The sequence below is a fragment of the Agelaius phoeniceus genome, chromosome 7 (assembly GCF_051311805.1).
Source record: "Agelaius phoeniceus isolate bAgePho1 chromosome 7, bAgePho1.hap1, whole genome shotgun sequence".
NCBI lineage: Eukaryota > Metazoa > Chordata > Aves > Passeriformes > Icteridae > Agelaius > Agelaius phoeniceus.
The window spans coordinates 17531856-17551545 of record NC_135271.1 but is presented as its reverse complement, the minus strand read 5'-3'; the positions used below and the strand labels follow the sequence as shown (position 1 = coordinate 17551545).

Below are 19690 nucleotides of genomic sequence, written 5' to 3'. Positions count from 1 at the left end.
AGCCATCAGGCTTTTTGAACCCTAAGCTCCTCTGGGAGTCTGTAATTCAGATCTGCTTTTGAAAACTGTATCTCAAACCAGGTGCTGTAACACCATCAGAGCCAACTGCTGCATTCTACCACATCAGTGCTGCATTTGGCCCAGGGAAGGCATCCACAGCCATTTCCTCAGGCTCCCTGTTGGTGTTTCAATTCACTTTGCTGTTTCCTTGTCACAATACAAGCAGTGCAAAAGCAGCTGTGCTTCTTTAAGAAGTGAGAGCAGAGTGCCTGTGAGCGTGTTGGCTTGGCAACCAGCACGCACTTGATGCTGTCAGTACTCCCAGAAAACATAATCTATAACCTCAGAGATGTAACAAGGAACAACAAGGCTGGGATATGGAAGAAGCATCTTTCATAACATGTTTCAGCCACACCTTAGTTTAGACTGTATGCCATGAGCTCTGTTTGTCAAAGTTGCCTTTTGGGAGCATCTGCAGCCCTTCTTGGGGGACTGCTGTGAGCAGGAGAGTTATTGCTGCTGAAAATGTCAAATACTGAAGGCATTCTGGGAGTTTCATTTTTGCCTTGTTTCTGCTTTTTGCTTGCCTCTGCCCTCCCTCCCCACCATCCATGTTTCAATACCTGTTCTAATGAGGGCTGTAAATGCAGATTTCCCTGTCTCTGTTGGTCAGATCTCGACCATCCAGCAGTGGCATTAGCTGAGTGACTGGTGGGGCAGCTGTGCCCAGAAAACATTCTAATTTATGGCCTGTTCTGCTGGAGTCCTCTTAATTTTATAAAGTATGTGGTAGGAAACAGCTTGTGCATTTATCAATCACATAAAGTAGACAGGACTTTAAAAGCCAGGAGAAAAGGCCTCAGGGTGGAGAGAGCCACCCCAGGTGAGCCAGGAGCTCTGTGCAGAGCCATGGACAGGTGGCCCAGCACTGTGCAGGACTGTGTGCCACCTCCCCACGGGCTTCTGCCCTCTGGGCTGGGCTCAGCTCTGCCCCTTGAGAAGGGGTAGAGATGGGGTGCTTCAAAGGCTCATTACTGTTGTGTTTAAAGGGTCTGTCATGGTCTCCAGCACCATGATGGCATCATAAAGGACATTCAGAAACACTGGGCAATATTTGGCACTGAGCAGCTGGTAGTGCTGGGGACTGTGCCAGCATATAATCTTTCATTCCAGTTTTGGTCTGAGGGCAGAAAGATTTGGAAGAAGGTTCATTACTAAACAACAGAGCCTTGTTTTGCAGGCACACAGCTACTCTTGTTTCAGGCAGAGCTGAAATGGCATCTTCCCCTCCAAAGTCACCTTGGAAGGGAAGCAGCAGGTTCTTAGGTGACAGCAGGGGATGTGCTGGTGAGCACTGCTGGCCCCATTTCCAGCTCCCTTGCCCTGGGTCATGAGGGCAGTCATTAACCCACTCAGCCCCACACTTCCCAAATCCTTCCCTCCTGTTTTTCCACTGTGGAAGCTCAGGTGTAGGATTGATGCACTTTCCAGCCCAGGACAAGGTGTCCCCAGGTCCTGCCAGCACACAGGGTGGACATCAGCCCTTCCTCACCCACTGGGCACAGGTTGAACCCTTGGTGGAGAGGAGGTAGGTACCATCACATCCCTCACAAAAATGAGAGTCACACAAAGTCTCCTCCAGGCTTGCTGATTCCTTTTTTCCCCCCGTTGCCATGCCAACGTGGCCCTGCTCAAAGTGAGATCTCTTTCTAAGCTCCACTGAGAGAAAGTATGTAGCCTAGGAGATTATTTAGCATTCAGGAGTGCACAGGCTCCCTGTGACGTCTGTGAGCCACAGTCAGGCTGGCTGACAAAGGAAAGGAGGATTTAGTTTTTCTCCTCTTTTCCTCTAGCATTTGCTTCTCAAGGTTAAGGGAGATAAGGAAGAGACTCCAAGCACTTTGTGATCAGGGCCCCACTCTGTAGTCCTCACTGAGGCACCACTTTCATGGAAATGAAAAGAAAATATTACTTTGAGATATATTTTCTGTACAAAGTACAAGTATGAGAGAGATATATATGCAAACTCCTTGATTTGACTAACCACAATTAGCTACTCTCTATTAAAATTGGAAAGCAAAGGCAATCTGGGTTTTGAGTGAGAAACTCGAAGGAAATAGTAGAAGGAAGCAAGGGGCAACCCCCTGTCTTTGTCTTTCTTGCTGTTTTAATTTGTGAGGTTACAGTATAGAGAAGAAACCATCTCTTCTCTTCCTGTATTCATATCCTGGGTAAAGGACAGCAAAACTCAGTGTGTACTAATGTTTTGGTTAGGGTTTTTTGTTCTGTGGAGTTGCTACTGGTAGATTAACTGCTCACTTGAAATTCAATCCTTATAATGGTAATACAGATTTGCTTGCCTTTGCCAGCTGAAGAGATGGAAATCAGCACACAGCAGCTGGCATTGGCTGGCAGCTGAGCACTGATGGTCCCGTGCCTGTGGCTGATCCAATGGCTGATCTGGAAATTCATAGGCACTCCAAGTGAGATGTCTCTGTGATGGTGTTTACACTGTTATTTGTTCTCTGGGAGATTCTGAGCAAAATATTTACATTTTCTCTGCTGTTTCACAGACTGAGCACAGTAAATGGTGCTTGGAAAACCTCTGCTGAAGTGATGACTTAGAAATGCAGTTTTAGTTGTTTTGTGGGGTTTTGTTATATTGAGGCATTCCTCATGATGTGCAAAAAGTGCAGGAAACTCAAGGCACCCCAGCTGTGTACATTAGTTCATGGGAGTGAGCCCTTCTCCTGTGTGTGGAAAATAACTCTCCAAAACTTTAGTTTTAGTTGCATGCAGTTTTATTTTATGGAAAATAACTGAAAGATATCATTAGCTCCAGGGCAGGAAAACCTCTTAGCTGCTTCTCAGAGTCATTTCACTCAGGACTAAGTAGATTGAATGGTTCATGGAAATCAGATTCACTGGGAAGCACTGTGTATTTTGAGAGAAGAAAATAAACTCCAGGTACTTTGCTTTTTGTTTCTATTTCCTTCCTTGAGACTAATTCATAATGACACATGATCAGTTTGGTAGAGCTTCCAGCAACCCCTATAACCTCTGGCAGTTAGGATAAAACTGATTTACAGTCTGGTTCTCTGCCCATGCATCTGTCCAGACAGATAATTCTGCTCCTCTTTTTGAATGTATCAGCTGCCAGTGCTGTGTAGATGGGGCAGTCTTGCTGCTGTACTGAAACTGCTTTCATCCACAGCCTTGCACCACATAAGGGGAGAGGGAATAGGATTCAGTGGTGACTGTTCCTTTTTTACCCCAAATTCAGAGTATGTGCTACATCTGGGGTAACACAGCCTGCAGAGGTTGTTGGTGAGCTGAAACTAATCGCTGGCTGTTCCTGTGTATGAGTTGCTTTCTTTTTCCTTCCCTGTCATCCTTTCTCTCTATTTGAGAATATGTCATCCTTCTCAACAATTGCTCTGTCAGCTCTTCCTTCTCTTTCTCCTTTCTCACTTGTGTTGTCTCTTTTTTTAGTCTTGTTCTCTGTATGTGTTCCCAGCTTTATCCCAGCCATCCAGTGTAGCTGCTCTGCAACCTGGAATTTCTACAACTGCTCCTCATTCTCAGTACACTAAGGAGCTCAACCTCTGGATGCAGCTCTCTTGGAGGCTGCAGTGCCCCCTGCCCTGGTCTCAGCTCTCCCCTCAGCAGCTGGACATCTCTAGCACCATGGCTGCAGAAGCTTGCAGCTATTTAGGTGCCAGAGAAGACAGCTTTGGCAAAAGTGGAATAGGTAGCTCAGAAGGTCACTGAACCATAGAATGGTTTGGGTGGGAAGGGAACTTAAAGCTCATTCATTCCAATCCCAGGCTGCTCCAAGCCCTGTCCAACCTGACCTTGGACACTTGCAAGGATGAGGCAGCCACAGCTTCTCTGGGCAACCTGTGCCAGGACACTGAAGCTGCACTGAGGGCTTGGATGTGCATCTCTCACATTTTCCTTCTTCAAGTGTAGGTGCATGTTTCTCTTTCCTAATGCATTGCACACACAGAGCTGTGAGCTGGCAGTCCCCAGGAGTGGGCAGGCAGTGTGGATGGGAGCAGGATTCAGGGATGAGTCCTGGCAAGGCAAGGCTCCCTTCAGCTGGGGCAGGGCCAGAAAAGAGGGGGAGAGACGGGAGAACTGCTGACCTTGGCTGAGAATTGCTCTGAAAGTGAATCTGTACATGACACAGGCGACTGTCTGTCTGTGGGGACACCTGCACACGCTCCTTTGGAAGGATGCAGCACCATTCCTTGTTGGCAGGAGGAACACCCCTGCCTTGGTACAGGTGCAGGCTGGACTGGGAAGCAGGGCCTGGGAGAGATCAGCCATGCAGCTGCTGCTGCAGTGCAGAGCTGGGCTGGACCAGCAGCGTGAGCACTGAGGTGAGCAGGGCATGGCATTGCTGCATTTTATGTGTTAAATATCCCCCCTGGGGGTTAAACCAGCATCCTGTTGGCATTGACAGGTTGATCTTCAGTCATCCTGACCAGGCATGACTAAATCCCACACAATATGTGCATGGGTTAATGTTAATTTTAAGCCTAAATTCAGCAAAGTTTCTATAGCACACTGTGAATCCTTTTTTAAAAACATCAGAGAAAGCACTGTAAAATTGTTTAAAATCATCCCAAAATGAGCTAAAAATGAACTTTAAGGGATGCATCACCTCCTTCTGTAGGTGGCTGATGCTTCATTGACTTTTGTAGAGGTTCTTAAAAGTCGGTTTGTTTAAAATGTTAACTTGTACTGAAGCCCAAAGCTAATATTGATTTTAAACTGACTTACCCATTATGTGCATTTACTCACACTGAAAGGATGAAATATCTGGTTCTTTGTTTTGAAGCCAAAGTGGTTTCTTCTGTGTGAGTCCTAGGGAATTAATACTTCTGGGGAAAGATAGATATAGCTGCTTTGTGTGTGCAGGTGTTGTTCTGAGCTGGTGCCAAGTCTCAGGAAAGGCAGTGGAACATCACTGCCCTGCCCTGGCTGTGGGTTTGGTGTTGTCAGCTTCAATATTGCTCTAAATTGTGTTGCCCATGCATCAGACAAAACAGAACTGATAGCTTTTCCCACCTCTGATTTGGCTGGGAAATGCTGACAGTAAATATTTTGTTCCAGGCAATAGACTTAAGAAGATGGACTGAGGGGATGCACAGGAAACAAGTATTGCAGTAACGAGGGCTCATTTTCCAAGTGTTGCATTATTGTACTGACATTGGTTTGACTCCTTTTTAACAGACTTACGTATTCCAGGGGGGACTGAGGAGGGGACTGGTCCCTTGGTGTTTTGTTCTAGAGCTGCTTGATAGTGTGGCAGAGGCCTCTGCCTAATAAATGTGCTAGGGAGCCAAAGGAAGGGGCTCACTGGAGCTTTCAGAATGGCTTCTGGTTCCTAGCATGAGTCTCTCTAGGTTTTGCACTGTGTGCCTTGGAGATTTGGACTATGTGTCCAACTCTCCCACTGAAGAAAGCGATCAGGGAAATTCAGTCAGAGCAGGGGAACTGAAACATGTGGAAGCAATCCAGGGACAGGCAGCCTGAGCTTCCCTGCTGCTTCCTTGAGTGCTGCAGAGCAGCTGAGGGTGCCCAGGAAAGCCACCCTGTGTTTGTAGCAGAGCACAGCCAGGCCAGCACTGCTCAGCTGCAGCCAGGACTCCAGCTGTACACCAGATTTACTCTGATATAAAGATGATAGCACAAGAATCATAGAATCACTGAGGGTGGAAAAGACCTCCAAGACCATCACGTTCAAAAGTGTTAAGGAGCTGGGTGGTGGTGGGTCAGATTTACAATCTAGAGATTGAGGACAGCAAAGGGAGGGGCTGTTGAATATCCCAAAACACAGAGGTGTAATGCATTTGCAGTGGGACTCACCAGGGTATGAAGCTGCTGTGCCAGGTACTCAGCTGTAGCTCCACCTGTTCTGCCCTTCTCACACAGTGACTGCAATACATCTTTCCCCAACGTTAATCTGAATGTTTGTACCTTGGGAATCCAGTGCATTAAACTGTCAGAGCTCTTTCTTTCCCAAAACACAGACCTTTTCTGGCCTGTTTTGCTGGTTAGCTGGTGAATCCTGGTGATTAAATTAATCTGTCACTATCCTCAGGGATGCTGCAGTAGCTTAAAGTCCATGAGTTTATTAGGGAAATGATACTTGTCTGTTGTGTTGTGGCTGCATTTCATTTAAAAGCTGATGTTCATGTTATTTGCCTTCATAACTCCTGCCAATTATTGTTAATATTGCCAACATCCAGATCAAGGACCTACTTACAGCAAAATATTTACACTCACAAAAGCCGTTTGAAAGCCAGTATTTGAATTCTGCGAAGCAACATGGCTTTTTTTCTTCAATCTCAAGCACTAATCTGTTGGCACTTTTGGGGGTTTATATAACTTATTCATGATACTTTGATAGCTGCTGTGCATTTGTTTTTTAATCTGCATGCAGAAAGGCAGTATTTAGAGCTGTCATCATCCCAGAGATCAAGTCCAAGGTGTATCTTTGCTTTTTCCGCCCCAAATGCCACTGGGTGATGCCTGCATCTTTTTTTTTCCTCCAACATTTCAGTAGTCTTGAGTGAAACAAGTCATCCACCAGCTTCCAGGAGAGCTGTGCATGGATTCAGGACCTGTCCTTAGGGGACTGGCTAATGCCTCTAAACAAATCGAATCGCTATTTGCTTTACAGCCTGGCTGCACTCAGAACTGCAGGACTCGGGGGGGAAAAATCCATAGGTCCTGTTTTGCTTTTCAAATCATCAAAGACAGCAAATAGCCATTTTGTGTCTTCTCTTTCTGCAGGAATATGTGGGGTGTTTTGCCTCACAAGGCGGTGCAGGTTGCTTTGTGCTTTTGTTGTTGATTCGATTGCACTGTGCCAACAATTAGTGCTGGTTACCTTGGAAACTGCTCTGAATCCCACTGAGGATTTTGACAGGCACATCTTGACTGAAATTGCTTTGTTTTCACAGTTCTGCAAGTATACATGTAGCTAATCCTTTTGTTGTGCCCTGCCTGTGTTGTTTCCTTAAAATGTAGCAAAATTAATGAAACATATTATTTTATCCTTTCCATCTCATTGCAGCTTTCTTTAATCCCTTATTCTGCCTCAGTGCTCCAGGAACATTAATTACCCTTTACTTTAACTGAGCTCGCTGCTTTTTCTTGGTAGGTGTTTGATGGGTGACCCCATGAATGTGTGTGAAGTTTTGACACAATTTGCAGTCTCCTTCTTTCTGTTCCTCCTTCCTGTCATCCCTTTTCTTTGGTTTTCTCCTGGAGCAGAAGGGGCTAGAATGCTTAGGAGATAAATGAAAACAAATAAGAGCAGGGATTCTGCACACTACTCATCAGGCAGTTGGTTATTGGTGTCTTCTACTGAGCTGCAATCCTTTATTTGGAGAATTGGATTTGAAGGTGTTCACCTTACCTCTTCCTAGAACAGGAATCCTTCCCTCTGCTTTCTAAAAGAACAGTTTTATTCCCTCAAGAAGGATTCTTTCAGTCTGGTGCATAATGCATCAGTTCAAAATATTCAGCCCAGAAATGAGAATTGCCATGCAGTTCAAACAGGGAAACTTCATTTATGCCTTTAACAAGTTATGCTTTACAGAGATCAGGTGGCATCTTCTGTGGCCACAGGACACTCAAGGTCTTGCTGCCACCCTGGTGTCATTAGGTAGTGCTCTTGCCAGAAAGAGGAAGACATGATGCTGCTCTAGTCTGGGAAGATGTCCTGATGAAATGGTGGAGATGTGGTATGCATTTCATATTAGGAGGCACTGTCCCAGTTGCTGTGAAATGGGTTCTCAAGGTGGCAAGGAGCAATAGATAAGTGGGCCCTGTGATCTTGCTGAGTGGCAGTCATGAAACACAGGTGACTGCAGGCAGGAAAGGAGAAGAGCTGAGGAGAAACACTCTGATCTGACTGGAGGAACTGTGGCCTGATTAATCTCTGACACTGTTACATGAGGTAACTAGCAGGCTGTTCTCAGGGCAGGCTGCACCAGCTCCCAGTTCACTGCCAGCAGGATCCTTGCATCAGTGCCAGTCACACACCTGTGAGGCAGGGAGAGGCTGTGAGCCCTGCCCATCCTGTCAAAACCAGTCCTCAGAGTAATCATTGCACAGAGGGACAGGGGAGAGAAGATAAAAGGCATTGCTGGATGAAACAAAGCAGCTGAACAGTTTCACCTAAGAAGTGGTGTTCATAGCAAACTCAGCTTCTCTGTGAGTTGAGTCTGAGGTTGTGGTAGGTTGAAAGAGAAAAAAGTGCTAGAGGCTGAAGGACAACCATTAAAAGGGCATGTAAAGAACAGACATCACAGATGTCTCACAGATCTGATTTTTGCTCTTGCCTTTATAGTTGCAGATTTTAAAAACCCCTATATTTTAAAACTATTTTGTGGAAATGTTTATGTCAGGACCTGAAAGCTCAGACACCTATTTTAAAATACTCTTGCCACTGTCTGTATATCTGTCTCTGGGGCTAGTAAACATGTCTGTTATAAAAGTTAATGGAATGGAAAGCTGTCATGGGAAATAGAAGTATTGTAGGTAATGTGCCAGTGGAGACATCTGCAGTCCAATGACAAATGCAGCAGGATCAATAAGGAACCAAGGAGAGCTTTGAAATTACATCTTGGCCTTGTACAGGATCTGATCCCAGATACTGCATTGTGCTGTAGCCAGTCTTTGGCATGTAACCTCATTTACCAGCCCCTGTCTGAGTCTCTGTCTGGGAAGGGGGCTCAGCTATCAGGAGGGAGTGCAGGAATGATGAATTTCAGGTTGGAATTACACCTGCTTCAGTGTAATTCTCAGTGCTGGAGTGGCTGGGCTGGGGATTGGGCAGCTCCTGTGCCTGTGGGTGTACTTGTGAGGAGGGCAGCAGGTCTTCTAAACCAAGAGGGAAGGCTGTGGCTCCCCATCACAGCTGGTTCAGCATCCTCTGTGCATCTCAGTACTCTGGAAAGGGTTTGTGTCCCCAAGTCATCCCTGGGACATGGAGATTGCTGATCTCCTGATTTGGTATGCTGGGGTTGGGAGAAGAATTGGGCTGACTTCCAAAACCAGGAACACAGAGTGCTTAGTTCATTTGAGTTTTAACTTTGGTTTAAATTAGTGTAGTGCCCCAGACAGGGTCTGTCCTCTGTTCCTGCCACAGAAGAGCCGTGGCACTGGCAGCAGCTGGCCAGAGGTGACCTGGCAGCCCTGCTGGAGTGTGGTCTGAAGTGACCTTTGAGGGAGCAGCAGAACTGCCATCCTGGTGTGTCAGCCCTGGCCTCTCAGCTCAGCCTGCTCCTTGTCAGGGCTTTGAAGAGCTCATGCTGAGGGTTTTCACAGTGTTTTCCCTCTGTTATGGACATCCCATTCAAGGGCTGCCTATACCTTAGGTTTCTGTATTCCCTAAAATCAAGCTGTGAAGCTCATTCTGTGTCCTGTACCATGAACAGCTGGCATCTTGGTAAAAGGAGCAACATCTACAAAATGCAAAAAAAGGCATGTTGCTGTTCTTTGTTCTGCTGGAGTTTAAGGTAAAGCCATGCTCCTTGTTGCTTTTAAGAAATAAATCTATTTGTTGTAAATTGTTTTGCATGTTAATGCCGTTTCTGTGGCATGAAGAAGAGTCAGAGAGAGTCTGCCTGTTTAAAGAGAGGGAAAATTAATGTCTACAAGCAAAACCATGTCTGGTGAATAGATAGCCCAGCATCCACAGCATTCAAGCTGCCTAATTTTCCCTTTTTTTTTGGTCTTTGGTCTTGGTTTTTTTGTTTGTTTGTTCTTTTATCATTAGGCTGCCTTGAACTTTAACTGAACCATAAGAAAACTATGAAAAGTCTCAATAGCAGCCCTGTGAGGATTTGACTTACCCACTGGATCTTCTATTTATAGTGTCCATTAGTACAGAGAAGTCTGTCCTTTTGCAGCAGTCATGTATGGCAAAAGCACTGTTCTGATGAACTGCCCATGCCCCCTGTGTCACCCAAAATATCCATCAGCAGAGTGTTCAGAAATAAGCCTTTCTTGATTAAAGAACACTGCCAAACAAAACAAACGGGACAAAACATACAAGCCCAGAGGCCATTTTTATTTTTATTTACTTATTTTGCGTAGCCTGAAATAGAAATTTCTATTTAACTGGAGACAACCTTTCACCCTCCCTCATAGCTCCCTGTGGAGCATTATCTTTGTCCCAAGCAAATTAAATCAGGAAGAGAGCTGAGAGGGTGAGAACTGTTTTCTGAGCTTGTAGAGTCCATTTGTGGTAGAGAACCAGGCTGGATGGGAACAAGTATAAATTCTATTATAAAGGAGGCAGTTTTTAATGATTTATCTTAACCCTGCTGGGAGGAGGGTTGCTTGGCTCATGGAAAGCAGTTGACCAAGGGGATTTCCTTTGGATATGCTCCAGAGTACTAAACCTGATAGAGGTTTGAATATTCTATATCAGAAATTAATTGGAGCCTTTCGTTAAAATTTTCACGTGAACATAAGCTTCAAAAATGGATTCTTTTAACAATCTTCCTCATTGAGTCTTGATTTGTTCATCTGAGCCAATAGTACAGTCTTGATGATGTTGTGATTAGTAGCTTGGTGGAAGTTTTGACAGGAGGGCCATGTGTCACATCCTTCAGGTGGCAGGAATTGGTGTGGGGTCTTCTGTAGCTGCGGCACTCAGTGAAGCTCTGTGCTGTCCTCCTCACTAGAGCTGTCAGGGTGATGCTCTTTCCTGCTCTGAAAGAGCAGAATCTGCACAGGGATACACCAGCTATCCAAGTTTGCTTTGTGGAAGAAGAGGAGTTTGTCTCTCCCCAGCCCATGGAAGGTGCTGCAGCACGCTGTGGTGTGGGGAGGGCCCCAGGAGCAGGATGGGCCATGCTGCAGATTCCTTCTCCCAGGCTTTCCCAGCTCGTGCTTTGCAGGCTGCCTGTGCCTCACAACACAGGGAGCTGTCAGGACCTGTAAGGATTCCACATTTCTGTCCAGTCCACTGGTCTGCAGCAGCAGCAGCACCATGTGAGAGTCTGGGAGGTCTGGGAAGTGTCTGCTTTGTGTTTCTCACGCGAGGTGGGAACCAAGAGGTGGCAAGAAGCACCCCCAGCATCCAGCAAGTGTGGAAGCAGCCCAAAATGAGGTGCAAAGCCCCAAAATGAGGTGCAGGCCCCTGAAAGGCAGCTGGGAGGATTGCTGGGCTTTAAATCAATATCCCTGTTCTTTGATCTATAGGACTGGCCACATGCATGACTTGATTGGTGGGGTTATGGTGCTCCATTTGATCTGCTTAACCACAGAGGGGACTTTGATCTCATACTAGGGATGTGTTGTTAAACAGAAGAGCAGAACTAGAGCTGCTATTCGTATTCTCCTCCTACAGGCACCTTTATCATACGTAGCCTCATCTCAAAAACACTTGATTTATTTCTTCCAATGTGGAAGGCTGCCAGAACTTCTCACCCCTGACAGCAGGAAAGCAGCATCTTTAAATTTCTAATCTGAATTTATCCTCAAGTTTATATCCATGTATTTCAAATGTTTTTTCAAATTCATGTTTTTCAAATCAGCTTGTTTTTTTCATTGCTTGGTAGTTGTTCTGGTGTATTCCTCTATCTACTTTTGCTGTTGGCAGCAGCCAATGGAACTGTTGCAGTCACTGCCCTCCAGGTAACCAGCCAGGAGTGCAGTGAATTGTAGGGTATAAACACCAACAATTAGGAATGTTCTTTGCCAGTGAGTGGGGATTTTTAATATCCCATTAAATAGTTTGTGTAAAAGAAAGATTAACCTAGCACTTTGGTTTTAGACAAACATGGCTGTGGCAATTCACATCTGTGTTTTTTAGGAAAAACAATTGGCTTTTCTAAAGGACAAATGAAGAGGAATAGCTTCACATTAAAAGTACAAGGGAATTCTGTAAGAGTAACTGTGAAAATAAATCATTATTAATCTAATGGACAGTCCCTTGTCAGAGTGGTTGCTGTGAAGTTACATGTAGGGCATTGATTTAAACATACTTGTCCTTCCCAGCCAGTTCTTGCCTGAAGGATGTGGTAATGAGTGAGCAGAGCTTTTATTCCTGCCCTCAGGATGGTGACTAATGGGGGCTCTGGCAGGAGCAGGGTGTATTGACATCTGCCATTACAAACCTCTGTCTCCACACAAGGGCTGGAGAAGCAGTCAAGTTTTGCTCTGTTCCCAGGTGTGCCCAGCTGTGCAGCTGGTGGGTTGTGACTGTGCAGCTTGTGGCCTTCCCTGGGGGTCAGCTCCATTGTGTTGGGAACAGCTGTCAGACAGCACTTGGATATAGCTGGAGAGAGAAGGAGTTTATTTCCTCTGAGCTTGGCTGAGAGAGAGAAATACATTGATTAATGACTAAGGGAGAGCAAACTCACATACAGATAAGAACCACAAACCCTTTGCTGTCTGAATGTTGCTGGACCAGCCCTTACCATCTTGATTTGTTACATCAAAGGCACCTGAACTTTGATGGAGGGGAGGAAACTTCTCTGGTTGCTTCCATATGCATCTGTGTGCCTGATGAGGTTTCACTGCACCTTTGAGTGGGTTTGGAGTCAAGCTGAGACACTTTCTCAGTTTGGAAGCATTCACTCCATGAGGGTCCTACTACTACATTCTGCTCACTAGAGCAGCCCCTTCCCAGCCCTTCTCTGGTGTGCTACAGCTTGTGGGCAGAGGGGAAGAGCAGAGTGTGGGTTCTGTGGCACCCAGCTCTGTCAAGCATGCAGTGCCTGAGTCAGCTCCATGCACAGAGCAGCTTGGGGGCCAGCAGCAAGGAGCCCATTCCACCAAAAAAATGTCATCTCTGCCATCCCTCTGCATGGTACTCACACCTACTGTTTAAATAAAGCTTTTGTGGCAGCCTTCAAAGGGGTGAGGAAGATGAAGTATTGATTTTAACCATGCAAGAATGCTATTTGGCCCTTCAAGTCCCTCAGCAGCATAGATGGCTGTCTGGGAAGTGCCTTTAATGCATACTGTGTGCTGCTGAGGAGGAATTAGAGTCCAAAGGGCATGTTGGAATGCAGCTAACTTTGTATATTAAATGTCAAAAAATTACATTGCTCAGCTGCCCATTCTATCCTTGTTTGCAAAACAATACCTGCAGACATTTTTCTAGACATTTAAAAATGATTGTCTTAAAATATTGCAGTTGCTGCACATTGTCCCTAATAGAAAGAACATTTAATAATGATGCTTTGTGCATCCTGATTAGAGCAAGCTCCTGATTTTTATAAATACTTGGCATTTTCCACTGAAACCTTTGGAATATCTGGTCCTTCTCTTTTATTTTTAATGATTTCCTTATATTTCAGGGAAAAAGATTACCTTTTAAAAATGGATTAAATCAGCCTCTGGTTTTTTATTGTTTAAGCTAATCTTTCTGATTTCAAAACACCATTCTGATCAGTATGCTTTTCTTTCTTTTTTTCTGACTTTGCTGCTGCCACAGAAGAAGTGTCTGCAAGGATAGTACAAGTAGTAACAGCTGAAGCTGTAGCAGTCCTGAAAGGTGAACAGGAAAAAGAAGCCCAGCACAAAGATCAGCCTGGATCACTACCTTTAGGTAAAATGAGACAAAGACTGTTCCAGGTATCCTTGTGTCTGCAGATGTCTGTATGTATATTAAAAAATGCAGTTCCAGCTGTGTATTCACGTTGCTTATGGTTGTGGTTGTAAACCATAGCCACCACTGGATAAATGCTGGGACCACAGGATTATAGCAGGATCCTTGTTCTTCATGGCCCTGTGACTGCCTCATTCCCTGTTTGCTCTAACAGCACTTCTCCACCTTGGTTTTGACTCATGGTTGAGTAGCCATGAGTGTGTTTGGTGGTAGGGTTTGTCATCGTGTTGATTGGGACTGTTTGTGTTCAGCCATGTGAAGGATTAAGGTCTGAAGAGGCAAAGATGGAGTGACAAATAAAAAGCAAGTGAGGATTTGCTGGTTGGGTGGTAGCTGCTCAAATAGATAGAGGGGAAGTACCTCCACAGGAAGCAGAAAGGAATGAATGGGGCACACCAGGTTGAGAGCACCAGGCAGAGTGAGGGCAGATTGTGGAAGAAGGAGTCACATGGTAAAAGCAAATTCCAGCAGTCTGTACTGGAAGGGGTAAGAATGCCACTGATCCGTGCTGTGTCTCCATCCTCCTCTTGCCTCCTTTGTTTAATACCTCTGAAATATACATGTCTGTTTTTCTATCTTACCTATCTATAAAAGAAGGTAGGTGTAAAGCCATTTGTACCTAAAGTGCTTGCTCCTTGCCAGAAAACTTTTGCAGTAGCTCAAAACATGTCCACCAAAGGCCAGAGAAAGGACATACTTCATCTTGAGGTAAGGAAGTCATGCAAGCCTGTCCTGGGATAGATTCTGCTGAGTGCATGTTCATTGTGATTAAATCAAAACAATGCCCTGCAGTGTTTTCCCCACAGGTGGTAATCTGCTTGTTTTGGTGCAGTGCTTGGCCTTGCCTAGGAATGAATTAAAGTCAATGACTAATTTAGAATATTTGTTGGAAATTTGGTTCCCACGGTTTTTTGCTTCATTGAACTAACTTAGAACTGCAGCAGGGAGATGTGTTGGTTGGTAATTCCCTTCTTTGCAGAGACTCAGTTTTACATGGAGGACCCCAGTTCTCCAAATCACTTCACTCAGGCCTGGGAGAGGCAAAATGGATATTCAGTTCCATCTAGTCAGATAAGTAATTTTAAAGGCATTGTGAGAAGGATGTCTTCAGTTAACAACTGTTGGTGTTACAGTTCCTGTGGTCGGATGCATTTGATGAGTTTATAAATACTCTGTCCCTGAACAGCACATCTTAAGGACAAGTCACATATGGTCTTCTCCAAATCACACTGAAATCAATAGGAGGAAGCCTGGAAAATTCTGTTGGGGCTTTTGAAAAATTCTGCCTATGCTTGGAAAGAAGCCCTGAACAGTAAACTGAAATCTGCCTGTTGAAAGGTGCTGTTGATAAGACAGAGCTGTTAAAACAAATCTGTTTGGCTTTTTTTTTTTTAAACATTGGTTAAGTCCCAGGAGTGGATCTGTTTTTAAAGAGAAAATTCTCTTAAGTTATTGGTATGAGATCAAATGCAAAGGTCATGCTGAGTTCATTTAAGAAGTTTGTTTAGAATTTCAACATACTTGAATTGAAGTAATTGAAAAAAATACATTATTTTCAGCATCTGGTCTCATGACTGGGTATGAATGTAAATCCCAGTCCAAGTGCATCTAAGTTTTCACTGTGCCTTGCTCAGCTGAATCACTGTTATGTCACAGCTGATATAAGTTCCCTGTGCTGATATCTTTTGCATTTAGACAAACAATATTTGCATGTGTTCTGCTATTAACCTTGAACGCAGCAGAAGAAAAAAAATTGCGCAGAATGGAGTTTTTTTCACGTACTCAAGGTGGATTAAAGAGATTGGGTGCCAGTTTCTGATAGTTGGTGTGAATTTATAATAACTCTGTGCTCATAAGCTTTTTTATTGTTGCCTTGGGTGACTGAACACTTCTTAAGAGGCAATACGGATTTAAAAGAGTATCTCATATTTGATTTTTATATTGTGCTCTATAACCAGGATTTTGTACGTAATTCATCCCATTAGAAAACAACAACAGAAGAAGAAATCCTTTTATTTTATAAAGTCCATGTATTCTGCAAGGGTCTGTCTAAAAATCTGGCAGGCATGAGTCCCCATCAGATAATTCCTCAGCTGGGCAGAACAGGCTGAGTGCAGCTTACATCATGTATTGGTCTTCCTGGAATTAATGATTCTATCTCATTTTCACTGTTTGATTTCTAGCAGTTGAAGAGTCAGCCAACCTGCCTCCTTCCCCACCTCCATCACCAGCTTCTGAGCAGACTGGAGTTCTGGAGGAAGGTAAGGGTCTCCTGGACATTGCAGTGCAGAGCTGTCAGCAGAGGGATGAGACGTGAATCTAAAGGATGGGGGAATCAGAAAATGGAGATACTTTGTGCCATGGAGTTACTTCTCATGTGGAAAAATAAGGCATTCTCAGCAATAACTCCCCATCTGCAAACCAGCTGCAGTGCATGGATGAGGTAGATGCATGCACAGAGGTAGATGAGGGATATGCTAAGTACATCCATGCTAAAGAAAAAGATAGTGTTGCTCACTTTTTTGTCTGTTGTATGCAATATGAGCCACTGCTGTTCCAGAGTGGTCACCAAAACTATGATTAAGTATAGGTCATTGTTTGTTTCTTGAGATGTGTTTGGCTGCATTTCTAATATTGCCATTGCCTTTTGGTTTGGAATCTTAAATGCATGAAAGCAAGGAGATTCAGAGCTGGATGATTTCTTTGGCCCTTGACCTGTAATTCATGCTCCAGTGCCTGCATGTATTGGAAGTTCTGCCCACAAAGTGCAGCAATCACATTCTAGTCTTACCAAGCAAGTTTCTATTCTGTTCTGCACGAGTGTTCAGTTTCAGTAGCCCGTGATCACTGCATTTTCCTCCTGCTGAAACCTCCTCCAGCAAAGAACTGAAGTGTTGCCTTGATGTTGAGCAGAGGCCTGAATCCCTGGAAGCTGCCGCAGTGTAGGCGTGTGCGTGAGTGCTTTGTTCAGCAGAAGACAACTGCTGCATCAAGGCCAGCAGCACAGGGAGACTGCAGGGTGTTCACACTGAGCTGTGTCGTGGGGATAAGGAGGATTTGGGTTTAGAATCTCCAGGGGATTGTCAGTTGAACTCATGTCAGTCACATTTTTATGTCTCCACTTACTTCCTTCTTGGATTTTCTTTCAGCATTTTCTCTTTGTTACATAAGTGCATGAAAATAATTTCCTATCATCTGCTGAACAAACTTTGTTGGTATTTTAACACAGAGCCTCTATGAATTTATCAAGGAGATGATTGCTATTTCACATGCTAGCATTCTCTGACTCAGTTAATGATGACACTGCAATTAGGCGTGTTCCATCATGCAGTCATTTTTGACACAAAGAAATTACAGGCTGTGTTAACAACAACATTTGTCAGTCCACTCTACTGGAAGGGCCCACTGGGTGTGGTTAGTAACAGCTATAAAGAACTTTAATAATTTGTTGTTGTTTTTAACAAAAAAAAAAAATCTGCCTGTTGTGTGTTTAAAAAACAATACAACAGTTCCTAGACTCATCACAAAGAGGTAATGGCAATCAAAACTATTAACTGGTAAAGAGAACTGGTAAGGCATTAGCAAAGATTTTTAGAATTGTTACCAGGGCTTTATCACTATTTTTTAATACATAATTCACTTGGCTAGTCCTGTGTATGCTTTTTGATTTTCCATATAATGGTAAAGGACTTGTTCTTGTGCTTCAGTCCAATGTCAAGGTTCTTCCATTAACCTCAGGTTTAGGTTTGGCTTTGTGTGCTGCTTGTGTCAGCTCTATATTTGCATGTAGTTTAGGATTTTATAGTACTTACATTGTTTAATTGACAGGAGGTTGTAGATTGGCCCCACAGCAAATGGAAAGCATTTTGCTAGTTGTACTAACACAGGAAAGTGGAAAACACTCTACAACTTGAGGTTATTATCTACTGCCAGACTGCAGCTCCCAGCTGTGCAAATGACTCAGCAAGTCACTGAACATTGTAGCTTTTCTCTTTCCTAGCATGTAGAATTGAATTAATATAATAGCACTTACCCTGCAGAGGTGGTTGCAAGGGCTGAAAGGACAGTGCTTGGGAGATGTTTCAATGATTTACACAATGTCCTTGGTTTTAATAACTTTCCAATAATTTTTTTAACATTAATCAAAAGACTTTTCCACAATATGGAAGATTTTGATTCAATGCTTCATTTTTAAGAGCAGATGGCAGTTTTGTAAGGGAAGTATGGATAGAAGTCATGTCCTGAGTCTTTAATGAACTGTGCTGGAAGGTTCTTGTTTATGTCTGGCTCTCAAACAGGAACTCACAGTAGAGTTGTTTGAAGCAACAGAAAAAACTTAGAAATAATTTCCCTATAAATTTATTATGTTGCTTTTTATGAAAATATCAGTATTGTCAGTTCACTGTAGTAAAAATGGCAGTAAAAATCTTATGCTCTGCTCTGTATTAGAAGATACAGTCCTTTTTTTCTGTGGGTAAGTTCAGGTTTTGCTGACCTCAGTGAGCCAGACCTGTCAATTTTATTCAGGCAAAGTTCCCCTTCAGAAGAGTTTGCCTCAGTAGGGTTTGACCCAGTTTTCCTGTACTTGTTTAAACCTCCTGTTCCTTATACCATCTGGCAATCCATCCTCATGCATCTTTACATTGTCCATCTTTCTGCTTAGTAAAATACAGTTTATTAATTAATTGAACAAAAAAAAGGTGAGCACTTGGTGTGTCTGCCTCAGACCTTTTTTTCCCCTTCTCCTAGGAGCTCTTCCTAATGCACTTGTCAGTGTGTGTCGCATTGCTTTGAATCCAAGAGACTTCTTCAGTCAATGTAGGAAGGAAATCACTGTTGTAGACTGACAAAGGTGGATGTGGCCAGCCATGCAGCAAACACAAATTAAAAGGGAACAAAAATAAAGGTAGGCAAGGCAGAGAGGTTTGTGGGTCAGGTTTATTTCATGAGAGAAAGGAGTCGGCTGGATGTAGGTTTCTTGGATTTGGCTGCAGGAAAACATTCAAATGAACCTGTCCCTTTTTACTGCTGCAGAAGGTAAGAGAACTGATTTGCCTTATTGAAATTATTATATTCATTTCAACTATAATAACATAATTTTGTTCAGGAAATTAAATTCTTCCTAGCACCCTCTAATCCTTTTATCAGTTGTATCTGCTCTTGCAGGAATGACTTAATATTCTAATTTCTTGGCATTTCTTTTGTGCTCTTTGCCTTTTGATGATGGTCCACAATGTCTTAATGTAAAAAAATTTTAAACATTAAGGAAAAGAAGGGTGCCTCGGATGGACTGTCTTCCACTTTGAAATAGGCAGATCAGCCTTTATATACCAAGTAAGAATGTTTTGTAAACTGAAAAGAATCAGGTGTTGTAAAATGGATCTGTTGACGGTGAAAATTACTTCTTGAAAGGCATTCTCAAAATATACAAGGAAAGTAAAGCAGAATTAGCCTTTGTGAGAAGTGATTTTAATCTTGGACTTTAAAATGCATTAGGGATTTTCCCTTGTATTGAGACGGAAAAGATTAGAAGGGACTATAATAACAAAGGATTTTTCTTGTTGCTGAAATAAAAGCACAGCCTCCTTAGAAGACATCATTATCCTGTTAATGAAATTATCTGCATTAATTCTGAAAATATCTTCAAACTGATAAAAAACCAGTGTAAATCTGTAAAATAGCCACAGATGTAACAGCCCCAAACAGCAGCAGGCTTTGCACTCCTGGTGATTTTGGACCATCACAATAGCAAGTATTAACCATTTGTACTGCTGTCAGTTCCTGCAGTTTTAGGGAGCAGAGGCAAGGCCTCTGTTTTCTCTCTTACAGTCTGTTCAAAGCCTGTAAAAAGGGTTTTTCAGCCTTGTTTGCAACAGTATAGGCAAGTGCTGGGATTTCACCTTCACTCTTTTTGATGCATTTTGCTTTTGAAGGGGCCCCTGGGTAAATAAACCCACAGCTGGGAGGAGAACCTCCCCTTCTGCACATCTTCCTTCTCTGTGTTCAGCTTCTTGACCATGTCAGCCTTCCCTTTTCTTC

At 43.6% G+C, this 19690-nt stretch overlaps 1 protein-coding gene across 32 annotated transcripts in view; it reads left to right on the top strand.

The window, feature by feature from the left end:
* MAP2 (microtubule associated protein 2) overlaps nt 1-19690 on the top strand; it is a 222191-nt gene that overhangs the window by 159546 nt on the left and 42955 nt on the right. For 23 of the 32 annotated variants that reach the window (XM_077181072.1, XM_077181079.1, XM_077181070.1 and 20 more), the window contains 2 exons: nt 13478-13591; nt 15835-15912. In XM_077181072.1, the coding sequence (XP_077037187.1) occupies nt 13478-13591; nt 15835-15912 (192 nt within the window). The remainder of the gene's footprint in view (nt 1-13477; nt 13592-15834; nt 15913-19690) is intronic. The other 9 variants (XM_077181094.1, XM_077181097.1, XM_077181087.1 and 6 more) reach the window with 3 other exon arrangements.